This window comes from Protopterus annectens, chromosome 13.part0 (assembly GCF_019279795.1).
Source record: "Protopterus annectens isolate FY-2018-M chromosome 13.part0, PAN1.0, whole genome shotgun sequence".
Lineage (NCBI taxonomy): Eukaryota > Metazoa > Chordata > Ceratodontiformes > Protopteridae > Protopterus > Protopterus annectens.
The window spans coordinates 1191251342-1191272396 of NC_056747.1; the positions used below are offsets into that span (position 1 = coordinate 1191251342).

Here is a 21055-nt window from a genome sequence, read left to right on the forward strand (position 1 = left end):
CTCAGTTAAGTTTTGTAGTATCTGAGGAATGTTTGGGACAAGAGGGTCAAGGCTGTGAGCTTGGTTCCAGGCACAGAATCTCTACCATTTATCCAAATAGGCTTTCCTGGTACTAGGCCTTCTGGCCTCCAGAATGACATCCATAACAGCCTTGGAGAGAGGCATTGCTTGCTTGACTAAGGAATCTTCCATGCAGCTAGGTTTAAGGTCATTAGCTGTCTGTGTAGTATTAGACTGTTGTGCTGAGTCAGCAGATGTGGGATTTGAGGCAAAATCCAGGGTGGTTCTTGTACTAAGCTCCTTAAGATTGGGGTGCTGGTGTGGCCAGTCTGGTGCAATCAGGATCATCTTTGGCTCTTCCTGCCTGGCTTTTATGAGTACCTTTGGCAGGAGAGGAAGTGGTGAGAAAGCGTATACTTGTAAGTTCTCCCAGCTGAATGAGAGGGCATCCACTTTCAATGCTTATGGATGGTAACTCCTTGTGCAGAATTTTTGTAGCTGGCAGTTTATTGGGGATGCAAACAGATCTGTCGAGCTCCACCATTTCTGTGTTATCATTCTGAATATTTGTGGATTCAATTCCCATTCGTGTGGATCCATGATGTTTCTGCTTAAGTCGTCTGCCAGTGTGTTTTTCTCCCCTGGCAGGAATTGTGCTTGCAGACGAACTTGAAGGTTTATAGCTCTGTTCCACAAGGTCATAGCTTGTCTGCATAGGGGGTAGGAGTGAGTGCCCCCTTGCTTGTTTATGTACCACATAACTGTGGTGTTGTCTGTCTTTAGCAGTAGCTGTCCTGGATGCAGCAGGTCCTTGAAAGCTATAAGGGCATTTTGTACAGCTAGAATCTCTTTTTGATTGATGTGAAGATGGCTTTGTTCTGTGGGACACATGCCCTGAATACATTTGCCTGCCATATGTGCTCCCCAGGCATAATCCGATGCATCTGTTGTCAGTGTTTGCCTGGCTGTGGGTTGTGTAAAAGGCTGTCCCTTGTTGAGGTTACAAGCTTGAGCCCACCACTGAAATTCCTGTTGAAGGCAAGGGATTAATGGAATAAGTGCTTCCAAACTTTGACAGTGTTGAGACCATACATTCTTTAGGTACCATTGTAGTTTCCTCATATGCAGTCTGGCATATGGAATTAGTAGTATGTAGGATGGCATGTAACCAAAGGCATGCAGAATTTTTCTTGCAGGGAGTTGGGTCTTTGTTGCCATCAATTGAAAGTATTGAGTCAGTTGTTCTTGCCTGTCTGGTGTCAGATAAGCCATCTAAACCGTTGTGTTCAAGCTGGCACCCAGGAATATAATCTCTTGTGAGGGGCACTAGTTTTGATTTCTTTTCGCTTACTGTGTACCCCAGCCAATTTAATAAATTTTACAAACGCCAGATGTTTTAGAAGAATGTCCTTGCTCTCTGCTTGAATCAGGCAGTCGTCCAGGTATGGATAAATTTCAATTCCTTTCTGTCTGCAAAATGCAATTACTGGTGCCAGGCACTTTGTGAAGACTCTGGGCGCAGTAGATAAGCCAAAGGGCAGTGCAGAGAATTGGTAGTGCATTGAACCAGCTATGAATCTGAGGTATCTTCTGCAGTTTTGTCTGATAGGGACATGCAGATATGCCTCCTTGAGGTCCAAATTCATGAGCCAAGCTTTCTTGCCCAGCATGGTTAGAAGCTGCTGTAGTGTCAACATTTTGAATTTCAGAACATCCAGGTAAGTGTTTAGAGATGAAAGATCCAGAATGGGCCTCCAGGCTTTGTCCTTTCTGGGTACCAGAAAGAGTCTTGAGTAGAATCCTTGTCCTTGCTCCTGTGATGGTACCTGTTGAATAGCTCTCATATCCATGAGTGTTGTAATTTGTTTTTTGAGCCTCTGCCCATTGATTTGGTGGCAGATTTGGCATTCCTTTTAACCTTGGCAGAGTATAAAAGTGGAACCTGTAACCTTGAAATACAATGTTGAGAACCCATTTGTCTTTGGTGATCATTTGCCAATTGTGGTAGAAGAGTGCCAGTTTTCCTCCCAAGGGGGCTTGCCAAGAGGGATTTGTTTGGCAGATGTAGTGGGAAGTCATTGGAGCTGCTTTTTATATGATTGGGGCCTGTCTTCCCCTTTTTTCTGGCCTGATGCAACCCACTGTCGAGGCCTGTAAGGACCTTGTGTTTGACCTCTACCTCTTGGACGTCTGTATCTTCCACTTTGAGGTCTGTCTGTAATTGGAAAGGACCAATTCTTAGTTGGCCAGTTTCTGCTAAATCTAGGAGGCTGAATCTGTAAGAAATCCTTCACTGTTTGCATATATTTTGCCTTATCCTCCATTTTCTTTAATACCTCTTCTGCCTTAACTCCAAATAACACATCCTGCTGCAAAGGTGCATCCGATAATTTTGCTTTAACATGACCTGGTAACGTATGCTCTTTTAACCAAGCATGTCTTCTAATGACAGAGCCTGTAACTGCTGCTCTGCAGGAGGCCTCTACATAATCAAAACCACATTGCAAAGTATGCTTTCCCACTTGTTCAGCTGCATGCAATAAATCCTGCATTTCTTTAAAATTAGGAGGATCTGATTCTGGAAGCATTTTTTGTTTTAACTGAGAAAGTAAAAATTGCTGATATTTTAGCATGTGAAACTGGCAATTTAAGGCTCTCAAGTTGCAGACGTATATACTTTCTTTCCCCATCTATCTAATGCTCTGGAACCTCTGTCAGAGGGAACTGGATTCTTGGCTGATGAAGCCTTAACTCCTTTGGGTCCCTGAGAAATAGTTTCAGGGTCAGCCACAGGGCTTTTATACAGAAATTTATGTGAGTTAGGGACTCTATAGTATCTGTCAGGTTTAACAGGGGCTGGAGGTAAGGAATCAGGATTTAAGCTGGATTCAGTATGCACATCATCCACAATATCTAACACTGGCGGAATAGCAAGGGGTCTGTGTTGAGGTAATAAAAGGAAGTCTCTGAGCCTTTTCTTGGATTCTGAGTAATCCTGAACTTCCCAGTGGAAATGCTCCCTCATGGTATGTAGGGTTTCCCCAAAGGAGTAGTCCTCAGGTGGTGTGGCTGATGGAATTGATTCCTCAGCATCAGAATCCTCATAAGGGGGTAAAGAGTATCCTAGGTCCGAGGATGAATCAGAAGAGATGGACACCTGGTCGGATGAGTCATAGTCTGCATCCTGTCTAGGCCTTTTATCAGGAGGGGGATGTGACCCCCTGATCAGAGTGATTAGGTCTTCGGCCATTTTGAGCATTTGTTTCTTAGGCATGGAGGCCTGCCCTGGAGAATGCTGTATTTGTTTCTTTGATTTTAAAGGAGGCTTAGACTTAGCTGATGGTTTAATGCTTAAATGAGTGGGTCTGAAGACACCCTCTGAAACTATGTGTTGCTCAGATACTCCGGATCCCTCTGAAATGTTAGTCTCGGTAGGCTGAACAGCTTGCGTGTCCGAAGGCCCAGCCATCTCCACGTGGGAGTCAGAGGCGGCCTGCGGTTCTACAGAAGCGGTAGTCAGGGGCTGCGAAGGCGCCTCGCTGAAAACCGGAGAACCGGCAACTGGCCTAGAAGAGGCTTCATCGTCAGTTTTGGACCTCGGATGCCTATCCTTGTCTTTGCAATTTTTGTGTATTCCGGTCGTCGGAAGTTCCGACTGCATGGTATAACTGAATTTTCTACCAAAATAATGTTGGGCAAAATCAAACAGACGTTTAATAGTGCGCTTGTTAAACCTAGCACAAAACCGACAACCAGAGACGTCGTAGTTTGGGCCTGGGCATGGGATACAATAGGAATGGAAATCCTTATGAGGTATTCGCTTCCCACAAGAAATACAGTTATTAACTTTTACTGACATCGGTCTGAGGCAAGAAAAAGTTTCCCCAACGGGCTACTTAGCTCTGTAGAAGACTGATTCTGGATTCAGAATGAAAATCTCAGGAGATGGCCAACCGGCACTTGCGAACTGCTTTTGCTTCAGGCACCGCGTGGCAAGAAAGACTGAAGAAAATGGCGTCGGCTGCATCTTATATACCCCTGTCACACTGACGTCAGGGAGGAGGCGACAGCAACCGACGCCGGACCACGACTTTGGAACTCAGGCCGACTGCGAACCGCCTGACGGCAGGATAACCCAAGTGTAATGACTGCAGCAGTGTAACACGATGAACATCTAAGGTTATTGCTGCAGCCATCAAGCCCAGAGCTTGAAGGACTAGGCAGGCTGAAAATGTAGTGCTCATTATAATCTTTCTGACTGTAGACCTTACTATCTGAACTGTGTCTGGTGGAAGAAAAGCAATTGCAGATATTGTACTGAGAACTGCTCCTATAAACTCCAATGTCTGAGTCATCTGCAGTTGTGATTTGTTGTAGTTTATGGTTATTTCCAGAAAGGGCAAGTCTGGAGAACCTGGTCTCTTGCGCATATCAGCTGATGCCTGGTCGGAGCGGTAATGAGCCAGTCATCCCTGCAGTCTGAGGGTAGCTGCTACTACTGCCAAAAATTTGGTGAAAATCCTGGGGGGGCTGTGGCAAGTCCAAAGGGAAGTACTCTGAACCGATAATGACTGGCTCCCACAGCCAGAAGTGTAGGTACTTTCTAGATCGCCTGTTCATTTTATATAATAGGCGTCCTGAAGGTCTACACAGCACACCCAGTCAGTCCTTGCCCAGAAAGGGAGAATGGACTGAACTGTGACCAAGAACTTGGTTCGCTGCACTGACTTGTTTAAATTGATGAGATCCAAAACCTGTCTCCAGTTCGCTGTTTTATTTGGCACTAAAAAAAACTTTGAGTATGCTCCAGATCCTTTTTGGTTTGGTGGGACATCTTGGATGACTACTCTTTTTTTCTAGTCACTTTTGTATTTGAATTGCTGCTTGATCCATCTGATTGGGTGGAACATAAGGGATTCTTCTCTGAAATGGAGTTGGAAGGGAAAAGGGTATTATGCTGCCTCTGGAAATAATCTTCTGCACTGAAGTATCTTTTAAGTCTAGCCAGGCTCTCTGGTGCAGGGATAATTACCCCCTCCCCCCGACTGCCTCCAGAGGTGGACAGTCAGTCCTCCACTCAAGAGCGCTGGGAGGGTTCGTAAAAAAAAAACTCTCTCATGAACTCTGGTTTTGCAGGGTACTTGGGTGTCATCGTCCATTAAGAGTTCCCTCCTCTGCTTCTGGGGAATCCTCCTCCACGTGTGTTGTGAAAAGGATCCCGAGACTTCCTGAACCACATTTTTCAGCCACACCACTGATTCTGGAATAGGATGTTTGGAGAACCGAAAAATGTACGCCTAAGGCAGACAAGGTCTTTCCATCCTTCTCACACCTGGACAGCGTTTCTTTCACTTTAGGGCCAAACAGTACAGCTCTGTCAAAAGGGGACACTGAAAGAGGACTTAAACAGCTCTGCAAAATCTCACAAGAGCATCCAGATACGTCTCCTCATGGAAATGCCAGAGCCCACTGCCCTTGAGGTCCCCTCCACTATGCTGGAAACCAACCTCAAAGAACTGGATCTTGATTGTAGGGTGGCCAACTGTGAAGTTATAGAATCTTGAACCTCTTTAAATGACTTCTCAGAGAGTATTTGACAACTCCTTAGTCAAATCTCTCTGAAGTCTAATAAAGTGTGCCAAATAGCTCAGTGACCTTAAATCAAAGGTTGCTGAAGCAAAGACATGCTTCCCCAATATGTCCATCACCCACAACTCCCTGCTGAGGGGACGGACACAAACACATTGGCGAGTTCCTTCTTTGTGGCCATCACTATAACTATGGCATCAACTGGAACCCCTTTCCCTTAAAATTGTCTGCAGGTGGTGGCATTATCCTGTCTGGTATCAGAGGTATTGGTTATATGCTGTCAGGTTCCTTCCACGTCAGCTGAGAGACCATATCAATGAGCTCATCGGTGGGCGGAGTCACCCAGGAGGTAGAAGGTCCAGCACCGAAGGCCTCCAGGAGAACAGATTCATTGGACGTAGGGTTGGAGGGTGTCCAACCACTTACGAATTTCTAGGATATCTCCAAATGAGACATCTTCAGGAGAGGACTGTGTAGGCCCCTTCACCTTCATTTAAATCTGTGTCTTTAGTGATGGACTTCTGAGGGGAGTCTGAGTGCTTCCTCTTACACGTCCTCTTCCTGGGCACCTCCTCAGTGCAATGACCTGGGGAGGTATCAGAAGAGTAAACCAAAATTCCCTAAGCGGGAACCTGGGTCTTTGGTACTGGATGCCCCATATCCCCTACAACCACACGCTCCAGGGATCTAAATCTCACCACAACAATAAATAGGATGTGCTGGAGGGATAGATTCCTGTTCCAGAGACTTCCCATGCTCTGGAACAAGATTCCAATCTACATTAGACAGAGCTCCTCGCTAACCCCCCCAAGAGAAACCTTGATGAGTGGATGGGAAACAAAGTTTACTCCAGGGATCACTTCAATGGCTCTGCTGGACAGAGGCACAGAGAACTAATCTAAGGGAGCGGTGAAAGCCAATACATTCCGGCTAGGCTTATAAATGCCTTCGGGCAGATAGCCTACTACCTACCTATGAACCCTATGGAGAAAGGTGGTGAGCCTCTTGATGCTGTGACATCATGGTAGAATGTCTAGGATCCCAGTGGGAAGGCTCCGTCAGATCTGCCGGGGCAGAGAAACCTCTCTTCACAGCCTCAAAAGCAGACCTCAAAGGAGCGGAAGAGGGGTTCAGATCTGAGAAAACAAGCTTCTGAATCGTCACACCCTCTCCACTCCGACAATACCCCCCAGAGGTGGAAGCCAGAGCCAAACTGTCTAATGCCAAGGCTCTGAGAAGCAGAGATGGCTCTGAAAACTTCAGAGTTGAATGCTGCACCCTGGACCAGAGAGGCAGACTTCAGCTCCAAGAAGTCTCCGGATATGAGTGGACTGGAGGTCTCAGAGAAGACCTCGGATCAAAGGCTACAGATATCCTTGGCTCAGAGACTGAACGAGATTAGTTAGGATCCTGGGACTCCGAAGCAAAAGAAGGGGGTCACATGAGGAATTTGCAAGGGAGGTGTTGTGGGAGGACAGATAACCTGACCTGGAGGAGTAGGCATCGAAGTAGGCATCGAAGTAAAAACAATCTGTCCCTGTGCCGAGAGGGATCTTCCTCACCGTACTCTCCACATCTTCTGTAAGGCTTCTGGAAGAATGAGTGGAATATGCAGATAAAGACTTTGGTCTTTCTAAGAAGGATGATGTCAGCCCGTCAGGGACTGGATCCAAAGATGGAGAGTATCTGGTGCATGGAAGTATAGGGACCTCCATGGTTTCTATCGGGGTCAGATCCGACAGTTTTCTGATCTGACTTTGTAAGGGTTGGATCCGATAATGCTGAGTCAAGTCTGCTAAGGTTTTACAGAATCCGAAGTAGCAGTCGGCTCCTGTAGTCTCAATTTTTTCTGATCCGGGGTCAAGACTAGGTCCTTTTGAGATGTCATTTTTGTAGAGTCAGACGAAGATCTTGACAAAGAAGATTTAGAGGACTTTAGTTTAGGTGTCTCTGACATAGCTCCTACAAAGGATGAAGGAATGAACCCTTTTAATATTAATTTGTTTTTACTCTCAATAAAAGCGCAAGGACTGAAGCCATGGCATACTGAGCAATCCTCTTACAAGGAAGAGGGGCCAAACAAACACAATGAGTGTGGGCATCTGAAACTGGCAGTTTATGCCCACACTTTGAACATTTTTTTAAAACCTGCACGGTTATCAGCCATAATGAACACTAAGTCAGTCTGTTTAGAGGAATAAGAACCATCACCACAATGACATCAGCAATATTAGGTTCAAAGGTAGGTAAACTAGGCTATCGGCCCAAGGGCCTACGTAAGCCTAGCCAGCAAGGTACCATAGCTTATGCCACCCAAGAAAGTTATTTTCCTGTGCCACTGTCCAGCAGAGACACAGAAGTGATCCCCGGGGTGTATTTCCCATTTCCCATTCACTCATCAAGATTTTTCTTGAAGAGTGCTAATGAAGAACTTTGCTTGACATAAATGGGTAGCTTGTTCCAGAGTACAGGAAGTCTCTGGGTTAGGAATCTATCCCTCCAGCATGTCCTGTTTATTGTGGTGACAAGGTTTAGGTCCCTGGAGCGTGTAGCAAGGAGGGATTGGGATTTCTTTAGGTGTAGCATATCCAACAGCTCTGGGTTTGACATTGCTTTATATGTTAGGCAGAGATCACCTCGGAGTAGGCGATATGCTATGGAGTAAAGCTGGAGTTTTTTTGAGGAAAAGGAAATAAAAGTATGACAGACAAAGATTATTTTTTTAACTAGCAATCAAGAGAGGCTAAGGAAAATACCAACAATAGTAAGCAAAGGACTACAACAAGGTCGTAAGGGAGAGGGGATACTAGTGATAGCATCTGAAAATTACAAACTACAGAAAGGCAATTACAGAAAATTTACAGAAGCAGCAATGTAAAGGAGGAGATCAAGTAAAAAGGATATTAAACGTTTATAGGAAAAAATAGAGAAAATATGTGAATTTTACTAATTAAATCATACAGCTCGATAGAGATGGTAGTCCACATCTGTTAGCTAGAAGCGGCAAACAAAATCTGAGGTAATTGTGGGTTGTGCACTGTGGGTAAGGGAGAAGCTTGAGAGATTTGGTTGCCACGAGCTCTAGCAATGGACAAGTTGGATCCAAAGGATCAGATCTGAACACAGTGGTTGAGGACAGAATAAAAATTGACACCAGATCAACTGTTTTGGGATACTGTCAGGCTAAAAGGGCAATATTGCCCATGCATGAAATATTTGTATTCAAGTACACAGAAGCTACTTGTTGACTTGCCTCAAGACAGCAGTACTGAAGAACCATGTCTGTTTCAGAGAGCTGCAAAGAGGATCTGAGGGACTGTGAGGGCATGGATGCAATACTGGAGAAAGAAAGAGACAGAGTGCTCTGTAGAAGAGAAGTCGCACGTTCAAGTCTGGCACAACAATACAGGCAGACAGAGGGGACAATACAAGATCTTATTTTAATAATATTTCAGCCTCGTCAATTCACAACATCTTAATGACAGCATTGGACATTTATTATACATTTTATAAATGCAGCAATCTAATAACTCATTACTACCATCAAGAAAAGAACAAGTTAACAATTTACAAAAGCTGTCATTAAGTAACCACTTAAGATAGGGGTGCCAAACATACTAACTACAGCTCCACAGAAAACATTCAGTAAGGGGCACAGTGCTTTAAAAGTGGTATATACAAAGGTATTAAAATTCAGTTCAGTCGGAAACTGAAAGACTGCAGATAAATTGTGTGTACATGTGCATATGCAACAACAGAGATGCATTTAAGAACTATTAGAAATTAAATGATAAAGAGAAAAAAAGGATTATACTGCATCTCACTCCTGAAAAAAAAAGTTCAAAGCGTACATTACTGTAATATTACACACAGACAGCATAACTCCTGACCTAATCTGACAATACCCTCAACTCAATTTAATTAGTTTTTCATACCATACTGGTAAACCTCAAACAAATATGCAACCTCCTTACAGGTGTCAGTTCAAGGACATTAAACTCTCAACAAATCAAACAATTCTGTTCAGACATTAATTATCTATACCTCCATGCCATCCATGGCCATTGTGGCCAGGTAGTTAGGGTCTTGTTTGTTCCAACAAAGACGCAGTAGAGGATGATGCTGAGGATCTTCATAAATAATGGTGCTGTGTTCTAGGTGGCGCAGGTCAAACATCCGCACAGAGCCATCAGCACCAACAGAAGCAAACATGTCTCTCCCACCACCTGCTCGGCTAAATGCAATGTCGTACACCTATACAGAAGGATCAAAAAGTTAATGCAAGCTTGGAAAGAAATGACACAATACATAGCAATCCCTGCTTTTTATATTGGCAGTAGAACCCCCCCCCCCCACACACACACACACACACACATGGGAGGATGGGTCAGTAGCTACACTGATTAAAGGATTTAAGCACACAAACAGTACATAAATGAAGATAAAGATAAATAATATCTCAAACTACAGTCTGAAGGATACAGCTCATCAACAACTTGTCTTATTTAGCTCATTTTATCAAATGTCCCACAGGATATTTGCTGCAGAGTGCCAACAGTAACAGATGGGCAGCGCAATGAGATGTCCATGGTTAATGTTAGAGAAGTACAAGGCAATCAAGAAATAAAGGAAATTTCAAAAGGGAGGAGCAAGCACTGAATATGGATCAGAAAGCCCAATTTGCCAGTAGATGATCTTAAAAGCAAGGGCAAAACCAATGTGTATACTCTAGACTTTCTTCCCTGACTCACCTGAATGTTATATGTTCACTACCAGTCCTAGACGATTTTCTCATTTCAGAGTAAGAAGCACCAGTCTGCTTGTGACTACTCTTCAAGGGAAGGAGGGCCAACAGTGCTAAGCAGTGTTGGTCCACTTCAAACTATAGAACCTAAAACGGTGCGCTTTCCGTGCAGACAGAAAACAGATAACCAAATAAACTCCACAGTGTACAGCCAAAGAATGGTGTACAAGACATTTATTAAAAAGTACAAGTTAAGCTCTTTCGTCCAAACCCCAGGACTTCCTCAGAACTCTTACATGTTATAAAACATGGGTATTGCAGCAACCTGACAAAAAAAATAGTTAGGCAAGTTAATTTTACCTGTAACAGTACAGGTTAGAATCCCTCAGTGGCATTTTGGGTTACCTGCAAAGTAACTGGTCAGACTTGAAAAGCTCAGAATCAGATCCCCCTCTCTCTTCCTGTGACAGCTGATCAGCCGAGAGTAACCTGATGAAAGCATTCAGCAGTCAAAGGAAGTAAAGTGTACAGGCTTTTTTGCTTCCACAAAGGAGAGGAAAGTACCTTGAAGTCAAAACTGTCTGGCAAGAGTACAACTGCACCCAATTGCAATAACATATAAAACCAAATCCAACGACTGAATTAAAGAAGTTGAAACCTACCTCAACTGCCAATAATTTGGGGCATGGTGCGTGAGTGCTGCCAGTGAAACAGTGAGGAATTTAAAAGTCTAATGTTACAGATGCGCAGTACTTCTGCAACTGTACTATATCCTTCATTTGCAGTGCCTCAGTGGCATTTTGGGTAGATTCCCAAAGCTTACCCCTACCTGGGAGGCGGAAGGATAAGGATCCAAGAGCCCCTGAAGAATAGCCTTACCAAAGCCTGCTCTAGGAATCCAGTTTGTAGTGCTTTGTGACGGTATGAATACAAGACCAGGTTGCTGCCTCTAGAATGCTTCTAGAGTCCACCAATTTCTAATATGCCATAAAAGAGGATAAGGCCCAGAGTCAAGTGAGCATTAACCTTGGCTAGAAGAGATTCACCATGCTGGGAGTAACAGAAAACAATAGCAGAGGACAACCATCGTGCAAAAGCTTGCTTAGAGACATACTGGCCTTTAACAGCCCCCATTGTAGGGGCAAACAGATGCTCAGTATTGCTAAAGGGCTTAGCTCTGTCAAGGTAGGACCTGAGTTGTCTGTGCGCATCCAAGGTACGTAGAATGTTTTCCCTTGTTTTTTGGATCAGTATAGAAGACTGATGGTTTGATTAAAGGTAAATTTAAAAAGCATTAGGCATGAATGATGGATTAGTGGATAACACAAAACAGCCCTTGTAAAAAAACAGATGGGATTGGCCCACCATGAGAGTTTGCAGCTCAGAGACACATTTTGCCAACGTCAGAGCAATGAATAAAATAAGAAGTTATGTACTCACCATAACATTCCATGTTTGTTGTCCATCTCGCCTATATTCTTGTTGGTTGGCATCGGTTCCGACTCGGCCGAATACAAAACCTTGAGAGCTTCCACTGGCTCGAGCCTAACCCCTATCCCATGATGCAACAGGTAAATTACCCAGATCTTGTTTACAAGCGAAAAACTTAGTATACCTACATATTATTCTGTATGGACTGTGACTATATAAAGGAAGAATCAGAGACTCCAAGCCATCATAACTATATACATATCTATAAAAGCTATCCACCAGTTCCTTCAGGAACGAAGGGGGGGGGGAGAGGGTGGGATGCAATAATATCGGCAAGATAGACAACAAACATGGAATGTTATGGTGAGTACATAACTTCTTAATGTTATGATGTCCTATCTCACTGTAATTCTTGCTGGCTGGGTCTGCGTCCCTAGCACCTTTATTCTAGGGTGGATCAGGAAAAACTCCTCCATACAGTGGAACCCAAGGAAGACCTGTTCCGGGAGGCCACATCTACTTAGTAATGAGTAATAAAGGTAAGGGGTCTCACCCATTTGGCAGCTGCACAGAGTGCATAGGAAGTCAAGCCTGAAAAGCAGATGATGATATGACTGCTCTTGTGGAATGGCCTTTTACTTTGCCTGGTAGTTGTTTATTTTTACTGTATGAGAAGGGCATGCAGTCTGTAAGCCATTTTAGACAAAGTTACTTTAGAAATTGGCAACTCTTTTCTTTTTGTCTGAAAACGACAAAAATCTGGTCAGTTTCTGAAATATTTGGTCCTATGCAAACAGAAACATAAATGTCTGTACACGTCTAATTGATGCAATGTATACTATGCCTTGTCAGTATAATTAGGAAAGAAAGTACAGTTTTGTACCTACCATAAATGTAGATGCTCGACTGTTCACCCTGCTGCAGTCATCACACTTGGGTTATCCTGCAGTCAGGCTGTCCCGCAGTCAGCCTGAATTCCAAAGTCTTGGTCCGGCATCGGTTGCTGTCGCTTCTTCCCTGACGTCAGTGCGTCAGGAGTATGCAAGAGGCATTTTGATAAGGCCTTTTTCAGCTATGTTAGGAACCTGGGTGGAAACTCCCAGATATGCTCAGAATTAGTCCAAAATGATACAAAAATCACTGAACCCACAGACATTGCCAAAATACTGGCAGACAGGTTCAGTGCAAACTTCACCCCCCTCTCCCCCCCTAAAGGAGAGATAACTATCCCAGCGGAGTGTAGCCTCCCAGACATCTCAAATGCGCAGGTGAAAGCTGCTCTCTCTAAAGCTAAAAACACAGCATCAATGGGACCGGATGGTGTCCCCGGCTGTGTGCTACACGAGCTAAATGAGGAATTAAACCCGCACATAAGGCAGCTGTTTAATCTCAGCCTTACCACAGGATACGTGCCCAAGGAATGGCGTACGACAACTGTGGTACCACTCCACAAAAGCGGTGCCTCTACGGACCCTGGTAATTACCGCCCCATAAGCTTAACAAGTCTAGTCTGCAAAGCTATGGAGAGGATCATAATGGAGCTCATAAACAAAGATATAGGGGACTTGCAGACATTGGACCCGACCCAGTTTGGCTTCGTCAAGGGCAGATCATGCCTTTTGAACTTGGTCGACTTCTTCGAAACAGTCACCAAGGCCATTGATGAGGGAAAGGCAGTCCATACATCATACCTTGACCTTGCAAAGGCTTTCGACACAATACCCCACTCGGGTATTGTAGAAAAACTTACCAGCTTAAATGTAAACCCATATGTCACAAGATGGGTTGCAAACTGGCTTAAGGACAGAACCCACAGGGTTAGAGTTGCTGGCGTTATGTCAGACTCCAAGCCGGTCACAAGTGGTGTCCCACAGGGCTCGGTCCTTGGCCCCCTATTGTTCGGCATCTACTTCTCAGAAGTACAGGCCAACATGGGAGGACTTTGGCTGACAAAGTTTGCAGACGACTGCAAACTGGGAGCCATACTGGAAAGTGCATCGGACACGGATATCCTTCAGAAGGGACTCACGGAAAAAGATAGCTGGTGCCAGGGCCATGGCCTGAAGTTAAACGCCAAAAAATGTATAGTCATACCCTTCGGGAAATACAAGGCAACCCCAAGCTACCATATAGGTGGCAATCCACTAAGCACAAAAGAGGTTATCAGGGACCTGGGGACCCAGGTTGACAGTGGCCTTTCTTTTGACACTCACGTTGCTAAAGTGGTTAGAAAGACCTTCTACATTGCCCACCTGATCATGAAGGGATTCACATCCAGATCTAGTGAGGTCATTGTTCCCCTGTACTCTTCACTTATCAGACCAATGATCGAGTACAATGCCCCATTCGGGATGTATCTCACCCGACATCTGCAGCAATTGGAGGGACCCCAAAAGTTCCTCACCAAAAGGATAAAGGGACTCCAAAATCTGTCATATGCTGCCAGATTGAAGAAACTCCAGCTCTATTCAGTCGCATACCGTCTGCTCAGAGGTGACATGTGCCTGACATACAAGGCCATGTCCAACCCGGAATTAATGGACATGCTCCACCTCAAAAAATCCAAATCCACCAAAACCACTAGAGCAAGCGACTTAAACCTTAGCACGGATATAAATAGGACGTGCTGGAGGGATAGATTTATCACTCAGAGACTCCCTATGCTGTGGAATAAAATCCCGGTCCATGTGAGGCAGAGCACCTCGCTGGCTCTGTTCAAGAGAAATCTTGACCTGTGGATGGGAGATCGTAGGTTTACCCCAGGAATCATCTCAGTGTCATTGCTGGACAGAGGCACAACAAACTAATGGGTACAGTATTTTTTCATATAAGGGGTGGCGTAAGCCACAAAACTTTGGGCTAGGCTTATAAATGACTTAGGGCAGATAGCCTAGTATAAACCTATGAACCTATCAGACGCCAATTTCTTCAGTTTTTCTTGCCCCAAATGTCAGGTGCCCCCAATAGGGGGGATGGAGGGAGGGTAACCTGGACTGCAGCAGGATGAACACTCGAACATCTACATTTATGGTAGGTACAAAACTGTACTATGTTCATCGTGTTACCCTGCTGCAGTCATCACACTTGGGTTGAATCCCAAAGCTAAGGATGGGAGATGGAGTTAAACAGGGTTGGAAGAAGCTAGTAGGCCCTGTGGCAAAACCAGCTCTAGTCTTAGAATATAGAGGTAAGTGATAGTGTTTGGAGAAGGTGTGCACTGAACTCCAAGTTGCAGCTTCCAGAATATCCTTGGTTGGCACTCCCCTGAGAAAGGCTGCTGATGTAGCTGTACCCCTGGTGGAGTGAGACCTAATGTTAGCAGGTACCGGTTTCCCATGATGCGTGTAGCAGAAACGTATGCAATGCCCTATCCATTTAGAAATGGTCTGTTTTGAGATGGCTTTTCCTTGTGATCCTGTAGAATAGGCTACAAAGAGCTGGTCAGTTTTTCTGAAAGCCTTAGTTTTATCCAAGTAGTAACGTAATTGCCTGTGAATGTCCAAAGAGTGCAGGAGTCTTTCTCCTTTGTTCTGGGTATTTGGGAAAAAGGTGGGCAAATGAATGGTTTGGTTTAGGGCCACACTGGATACCACCTTTGGCATAAAGGAAGGGTTAGTTCGTAGAGACTCTGTCTTGATGAAAAATGAGGAAAGGCTCCACTGCCATTAGTGCCTGTAGCTCTGAGACTCTTCTAGCTGAGGTTATTGCTATTAGCAGGGCAGTTTTCCATGAAAGAAATTTTAAATCAGCTGAAAAAGCTGGTTCAAAGGGCGGCAGTGTAAGCTTTTCCAGAACAAAGTTGAGATCCCAAGTAGGTGTTGGTGCTCTCCTTGGCGGTCTTATGTTCCTAGCCCCTCTGAGGTACTGTCTTAGGAGTGGATGTGAGAATAAAGGAGGATCCATGTTGTAATGAGCTGAAATTGCTGAGGCGTGGATCTTAATAGATGAAAAGGAAAGTCCTTTGCCCAACATTCTCAGTTAAATATTGTAGAATCTGAGGAATGTTTCGATCAAGGGGATTTTGGCATTTAGTCTGGTTCCAGGCGCAAAATCTTTTCCATTTGTCTGAATAGTTTTTCCTGGTGCTGGGTCTCCTGGCCTCCAGAATGACATCCATAACAGCTTTGGATAGAGGTGTTGGCTGGTTGTTTAGGTAATTTGCCATGCAGCCAGGTTTAAAGTCTTGAGCTGGCTGTGTAGAATCTGATTGTCTCGCTGGGTGAGCAGGTGAGGAATTTGTGGTAAAATCCATGGTGGGCCGTGGGCCATGTTCCTTAGAATTGTATACCAATGCTGGCGTGGCCAGTCTGGTGCAACGAGCATCATTTGTGGCCTCTTTAATCTGACTTTCAGCAGTACCTTTGCTAGAAGAGGCAGTGGAGGAAAGGCATATACTGTGTCAATGTTTTCCAACTGAATGAGAGGGCGTCCACTTTCCAAGCTTGTGGATAGAATGTCCTTGTGCAAAATTTTTGAAGTTGGTAGTTGTGGGGGCTTGCAAACAGATCTATGTCTGGGCGTCCCCATTTCTGAGCTATCATTGCAAATACTTGCGGATCTAGTTTCTACTCGTGTGGATCCATGTTTCTGCTTAGGTCGTCTGCCAATGTGTTTTTCTTTCCTGGTAGGAATTGTGCTTGTAATTGAACCTGGTAAGACAGTGCAGTGTTCCACAAGGTCATTGCTTGCCTGCACAGAGGGTAGGAATGTGTGCCCCCTTGCTTGTTTATGTACCACATTACTGTGGTATTTTCCATCTTTATTATTAGTTGTCCTGGGTGTAAAAGGTCCTTGAAAGCTGTTAGGGCATTCTGTACAGCTAGCATTTCTTTTTGATTGATATGAAGATGCCTCTGATCTGTATTCCATTTGCCCTGAATGCACTGTCCTGCCATGTGTGCTCCCCAGGCATAGTCCGATGCATCTGTTGTCATAGTTTGCCTGGCTATGGGCAAGGTGAAAGGCTGACCCTTGTTGAGGTGGCATGTCTGTACCCACATAGAAACTCCTGTTGAAGGCAAGGAATGAGTGGTATCATTGTTTCCAAGCCATGGCTGTGCTGAGTCCATAGGCCTTTCAGGTACCATTGTAATTTCCTCATATGCAGTTTTGCAAATAGTAGTAGTATGCAAGATGCCATGAATCCCAAGGCCTGCAGAATTTTTCTTTCAGGGAGTTGGGTCTTTGTTGTTATTATTTTGAAATATTGAGTCAGCTGTTGTTTGTCTAGCGTGAGATAAGCCATCTGGGCCGCTGTATTCAAGCTGGCACCCAGGAATATTATGTTTTGTGAGGGCACTAGTTTTGATTTCTTTTCGTTTACTGTGTACCCTAAGCAACTTAGAAGGTGTTTGACAAATGCCAGATGCTTTAAAAGAATCTCCTTGCTTTCTGCTTGAATAAGGCAGTCATCCAGGTATGGGTGTATTTGAATTCCTCTTTGTCTGCAGTATGCAATTACTGGTGCCAGGCATTTTGTGAAGACCATGGGTGCAGTAGATAAGCCAAAGGGCAGTGCAGAGAATTGATAATGCGTTGAACCTGCAATGAAGCAGAGGTATCTTCTGCAATTTTGTCTGATAGGGACATGCAGGTATGCCTCCTTGAGGTCCAACGTTACTAGCCCAGCATTCTTGCCCAGCAAGATGCTGCTATAGTGTTAGCAACTTGAATTTTGGTACTTGCAGATAGGTATTCAGAATTGAAAGATCCAGAATGGGTCTCCATGCTTTGTCCTTTCTTGGGACTAGAAAGAGTCTTGAGTAAAATCCTTGTCCTTGCTCCTGTGTAGGTACCTGTTGAATGGCTCTCATGTCCATGAGAGCTGTAATTTGTTTTTGAGCCTCTGCCCATTGATTTGGTGGCAGGTTTGGCATTCCTTTTATCCTTGGTAAGGTATGAAAGTGGAATCTGTATCCTTGAGAGACAATGTTTAGGACCCATTTGTCTTTTGTGATGATGTGCCAGTTGTCTGCAAAAAATGTTAATTTTCCTCCCAAGGAAGCTGCCAGGAGAGATTTGCTTGGCAGTTTGAGGACTGAGTCATTGTGTTTGTCTTCTGTTAACTTGGGGCCTGTCTTCTCCTCCTTTCTGGGTAGCAGTACCCCATTGGCGAGGTTTGTAAGGGCCATGTGACTGACCTCTGCCCCTTGGGCGTCTGTATTTGCCCCTCTGCGATCTGTCAGAAGCTGGAAAGGACCTGTTTTTTGTTGGCCAATTTCTGCTGAAACAAGGGGGTTGCACCTGCAAAAAATCCTTGACCATCTGCATAGACTTTGCCTTATCCTCCACTTTCTTTAAAAACTCTTATGCTTTGACACCAAATAATACAGCCTGCTGTAAAGGTGCATCCAATAATTTTACTTAAACATGATCAGGAAGGGTTTTGTTCTTTTAACCAAGCATGTCTACGTATGACAGAGCCAGTAACAGCTGCTCTACAGGAAGCTTCCAACTAATCAAATCTGCATTGTAAAGTGTGCTTCCCCATCTGTTCAGCTGCATGCAACAGATCCTGCATTTCCTTGAATTCAGACTGTTCAGTATGTGTGCTCATTTTTTGTTTTAATTGAGACATTAGGAATTGCTGATATTTCAACATGTGAAACTGACAATTTAATGCTCTCATAGTCAGAGTTGCTGAGATGTATATTTTCTTTCCCTATCTATCTAGGGCTCTGGAATCCCTTTCAGAAGGCACAGGATTTCTAGCGATAGAAGCTTTAGCTGCCTTAGGACCCTGGGAAATAGTTTCTGGGTCAGCCACATGGCTTTTATAAAGGAATTTGTGTGAGTCAGGTACTCTGCAGTATCTGTCTGGTTTGGCTGGAGCAGGAGGTAGAGAGTCTGGATTTAAACTAGACTCCAAGTAAACATCAACCACAATATCTAAAACTGGAGGGAGAGCAAGAGGTCTGTGCTGGGGTAGTAAACGGAACTCTCAGAGCCTTTTCTTAGAATCAGAGTAGTCCTGCCCTTCCCAGTGGAAATGTTCCCTCATGGTATGTAAAGTTTCCCCAAAGGAGTAGTCTTCAGGGGGAGATGCTGAGGGAATAGAGACTTCAGCATCAGAGTCTTCATAAGGTGGAAAAGTGTAATCCTGTTCCTCAGAAGAATCTGAAAAAATTGAAACCTGGTCAGAGGAAGCATAATCCTCCTCTTGTCTTGGTCTTTTATCAGGAGGGGGATGGGAACCCCTGATTAGGGTAATCAAATCTTCAGCCATCTTAAGCATCTGTTTTTTAGGCATGGGGCCTTGAACTGTAGACTGATGTACAGTATTCTTAGGTTTTAAAGAAGTTTTAAGCTTAGCATAAGATTTAATGGTGAGTGTAGTCGGTCTGAAGACACCTTCTGCAACCGAAGGTGTTTCCACTGCACCGGGGTCTACTTCTGCGCCGGTGTCGGAAGATGGCTGTGTCGGCCTAGTAGGCTCCGCTTGGGAATCCGCATTTATTAAACCTAGCACAAAACCGACAACCTGTGACATCGTGGTCTGGGCCTAGGCAAGGAATACAATAGGAATGGAAGTCCTTATGAGGTATTTGCTTCCCACAAGAAATGCAATTGTTAACTTTTTCCGACATCGGACTGAGGCAAGACAATGTTCCCCAACGGGGTACTTAGCTTTATTGAAGACTTCGAACTGAAATTCGAATCGAAAATCTCAGGTGCTGGCCGACCGGCACTTGCGAACTGCTTCTGCTTTGGGCACCGCGCCGCAAGAAAGACTGAAGAAAATGGCGTCGGATGCCTCCTGTATACCCCTGGCGCACTGACGTCAGGGAAGAACCGACAGCAATTGACGCCGGACCAAGACTTTAGAATTCAGGCCGACTGCGGGACCGCCTGACGGCAGGATAACCCAAGTGTGATGACTGCAGCAGGATAACACAATGAACATCACAGGCAATTCAATAAACTGATTCAGATTGTTCTCTGAACAAACGTTGGGTAAAAAGGAAGGATCAGTTCTTAAGGACACTCTGTCTTTGTGAAAAACTATACAAGGAGGGCGTATAGAGAGCCTGAAGTTCTGACACCCGTCTAGCCAAGGTAATAGCTATGAAGTAGAGAGTTTTCCAGGACAGAAACTTTTTATCACAAAATGATGCGGGTTCAAGGGGTAGCAAAATCAAGGCAGATGGAACAAAATTAAGGTCCCACAAAGTTGGGGGATTCTCTGATCGGGATCTGAGGAAGAATGTACCTTTTAGAAAAGCCTTAAATAACCTATGAGACATAATAAGAAGTTATGTCTTACCATAACGTTCCATGTTAGTTGTCTTCTTCTCGCCCTCTTTCTTGCTGGATGGGTTCGGAGCCGATCCTCGGCTCCGACTCGGCCTATACTATAGCTCGAGAGCTATTTTTACCGGCTCGAGGCAGCCCTATATCCCACAATACCATGCACTAACTCCCCAGATCTTGTTTGGAAGCCAAGACATAGTATAAAAAGTAATATTATAATAATAATATTATAAACCTCTTTTACGAGTACAGATTACCTGCTAGTAACACTAAGGATACCAGGAAAGACGCAACATATTGTATCTCCAGAAATGGAAGGACTCAGAACCTCGAGTCTATCCAGGCTAGGGGGCAGGAGGGAGGGACGCAAGAAAGAAGGCGAGAAGAAGACAACTAACATGGAACATTATGGTAAGACATAACTTCTTAATGTTAAGTTGTCATTCTCGCCTTCATTCTTGCTGGATGGGACGGCGTCCCTAGCATCTTAGTCCTGGGTGGCTCAATGGAACAGACTCCTGAGTACAGTGGAACCAAAATCAGCTCTATTTCTGGAGGCTAGATCAAGCTTGTAATGGGCAATAAAGGTATGTTTGGACACCCATGTAGCTGCTGCACAAATGGCATCTAGTGGTAACCTTGCTTGAAAGGCCACTGAAGTTGATAGTGCCCTGGTTGAATGAGCTTTAGGCCTAGAGGGTAGTTGCCTGTGTCTCAACTCATAAATCAAGGTAATAATAGAGGTCAGCCATCTGGAAAGAGTAACGTTTGATACCGGAAGCCCTTTCTTGCCTGCAGCATAAGAGAGGAAGAGCTAGTCTGATTTTCTGAATTGTTTTGTCCTGTCTAGGTAATACCGTAATTGGCGATGAACATCTAATAAATGTAATTTTTGTTCAGCCCTGTTGGTATAGTCTGGGAAAAAGACGGGCAAATCAATGGAGTCATTTAAATTTGCTTCCGATAACACTTTTGGTAGGAAGGAAGGGTTTTTGTTCTGAGAGTTACCCTATCTTTATGAAAAAACAAATAGGGAGGACG

General features: G+C 44.5%; 1 protein-coding gene across 1 annotated transcript in view; it reads right to left on the reverse strand.

Moving 5' to 3' along the window:
- The window catches only part of DCAF7 (DDB1 and CUL4 associated factor 7), a 917581-nt gene that overhangs the window by 316596 nt on the left and 579930 nt on the right, over positions 1-21055 (reverse strand). Inside the window, exon 5 of the mRNA XM_044054955.1 lies at positions 9634-9843. Coding sequence (XP_043910890.1) covers positions 9634-9843 — 210 coding nt within the window. The remainder of the gene's footprint in view (positions 1-9633; positions 9844-21055) is intronic.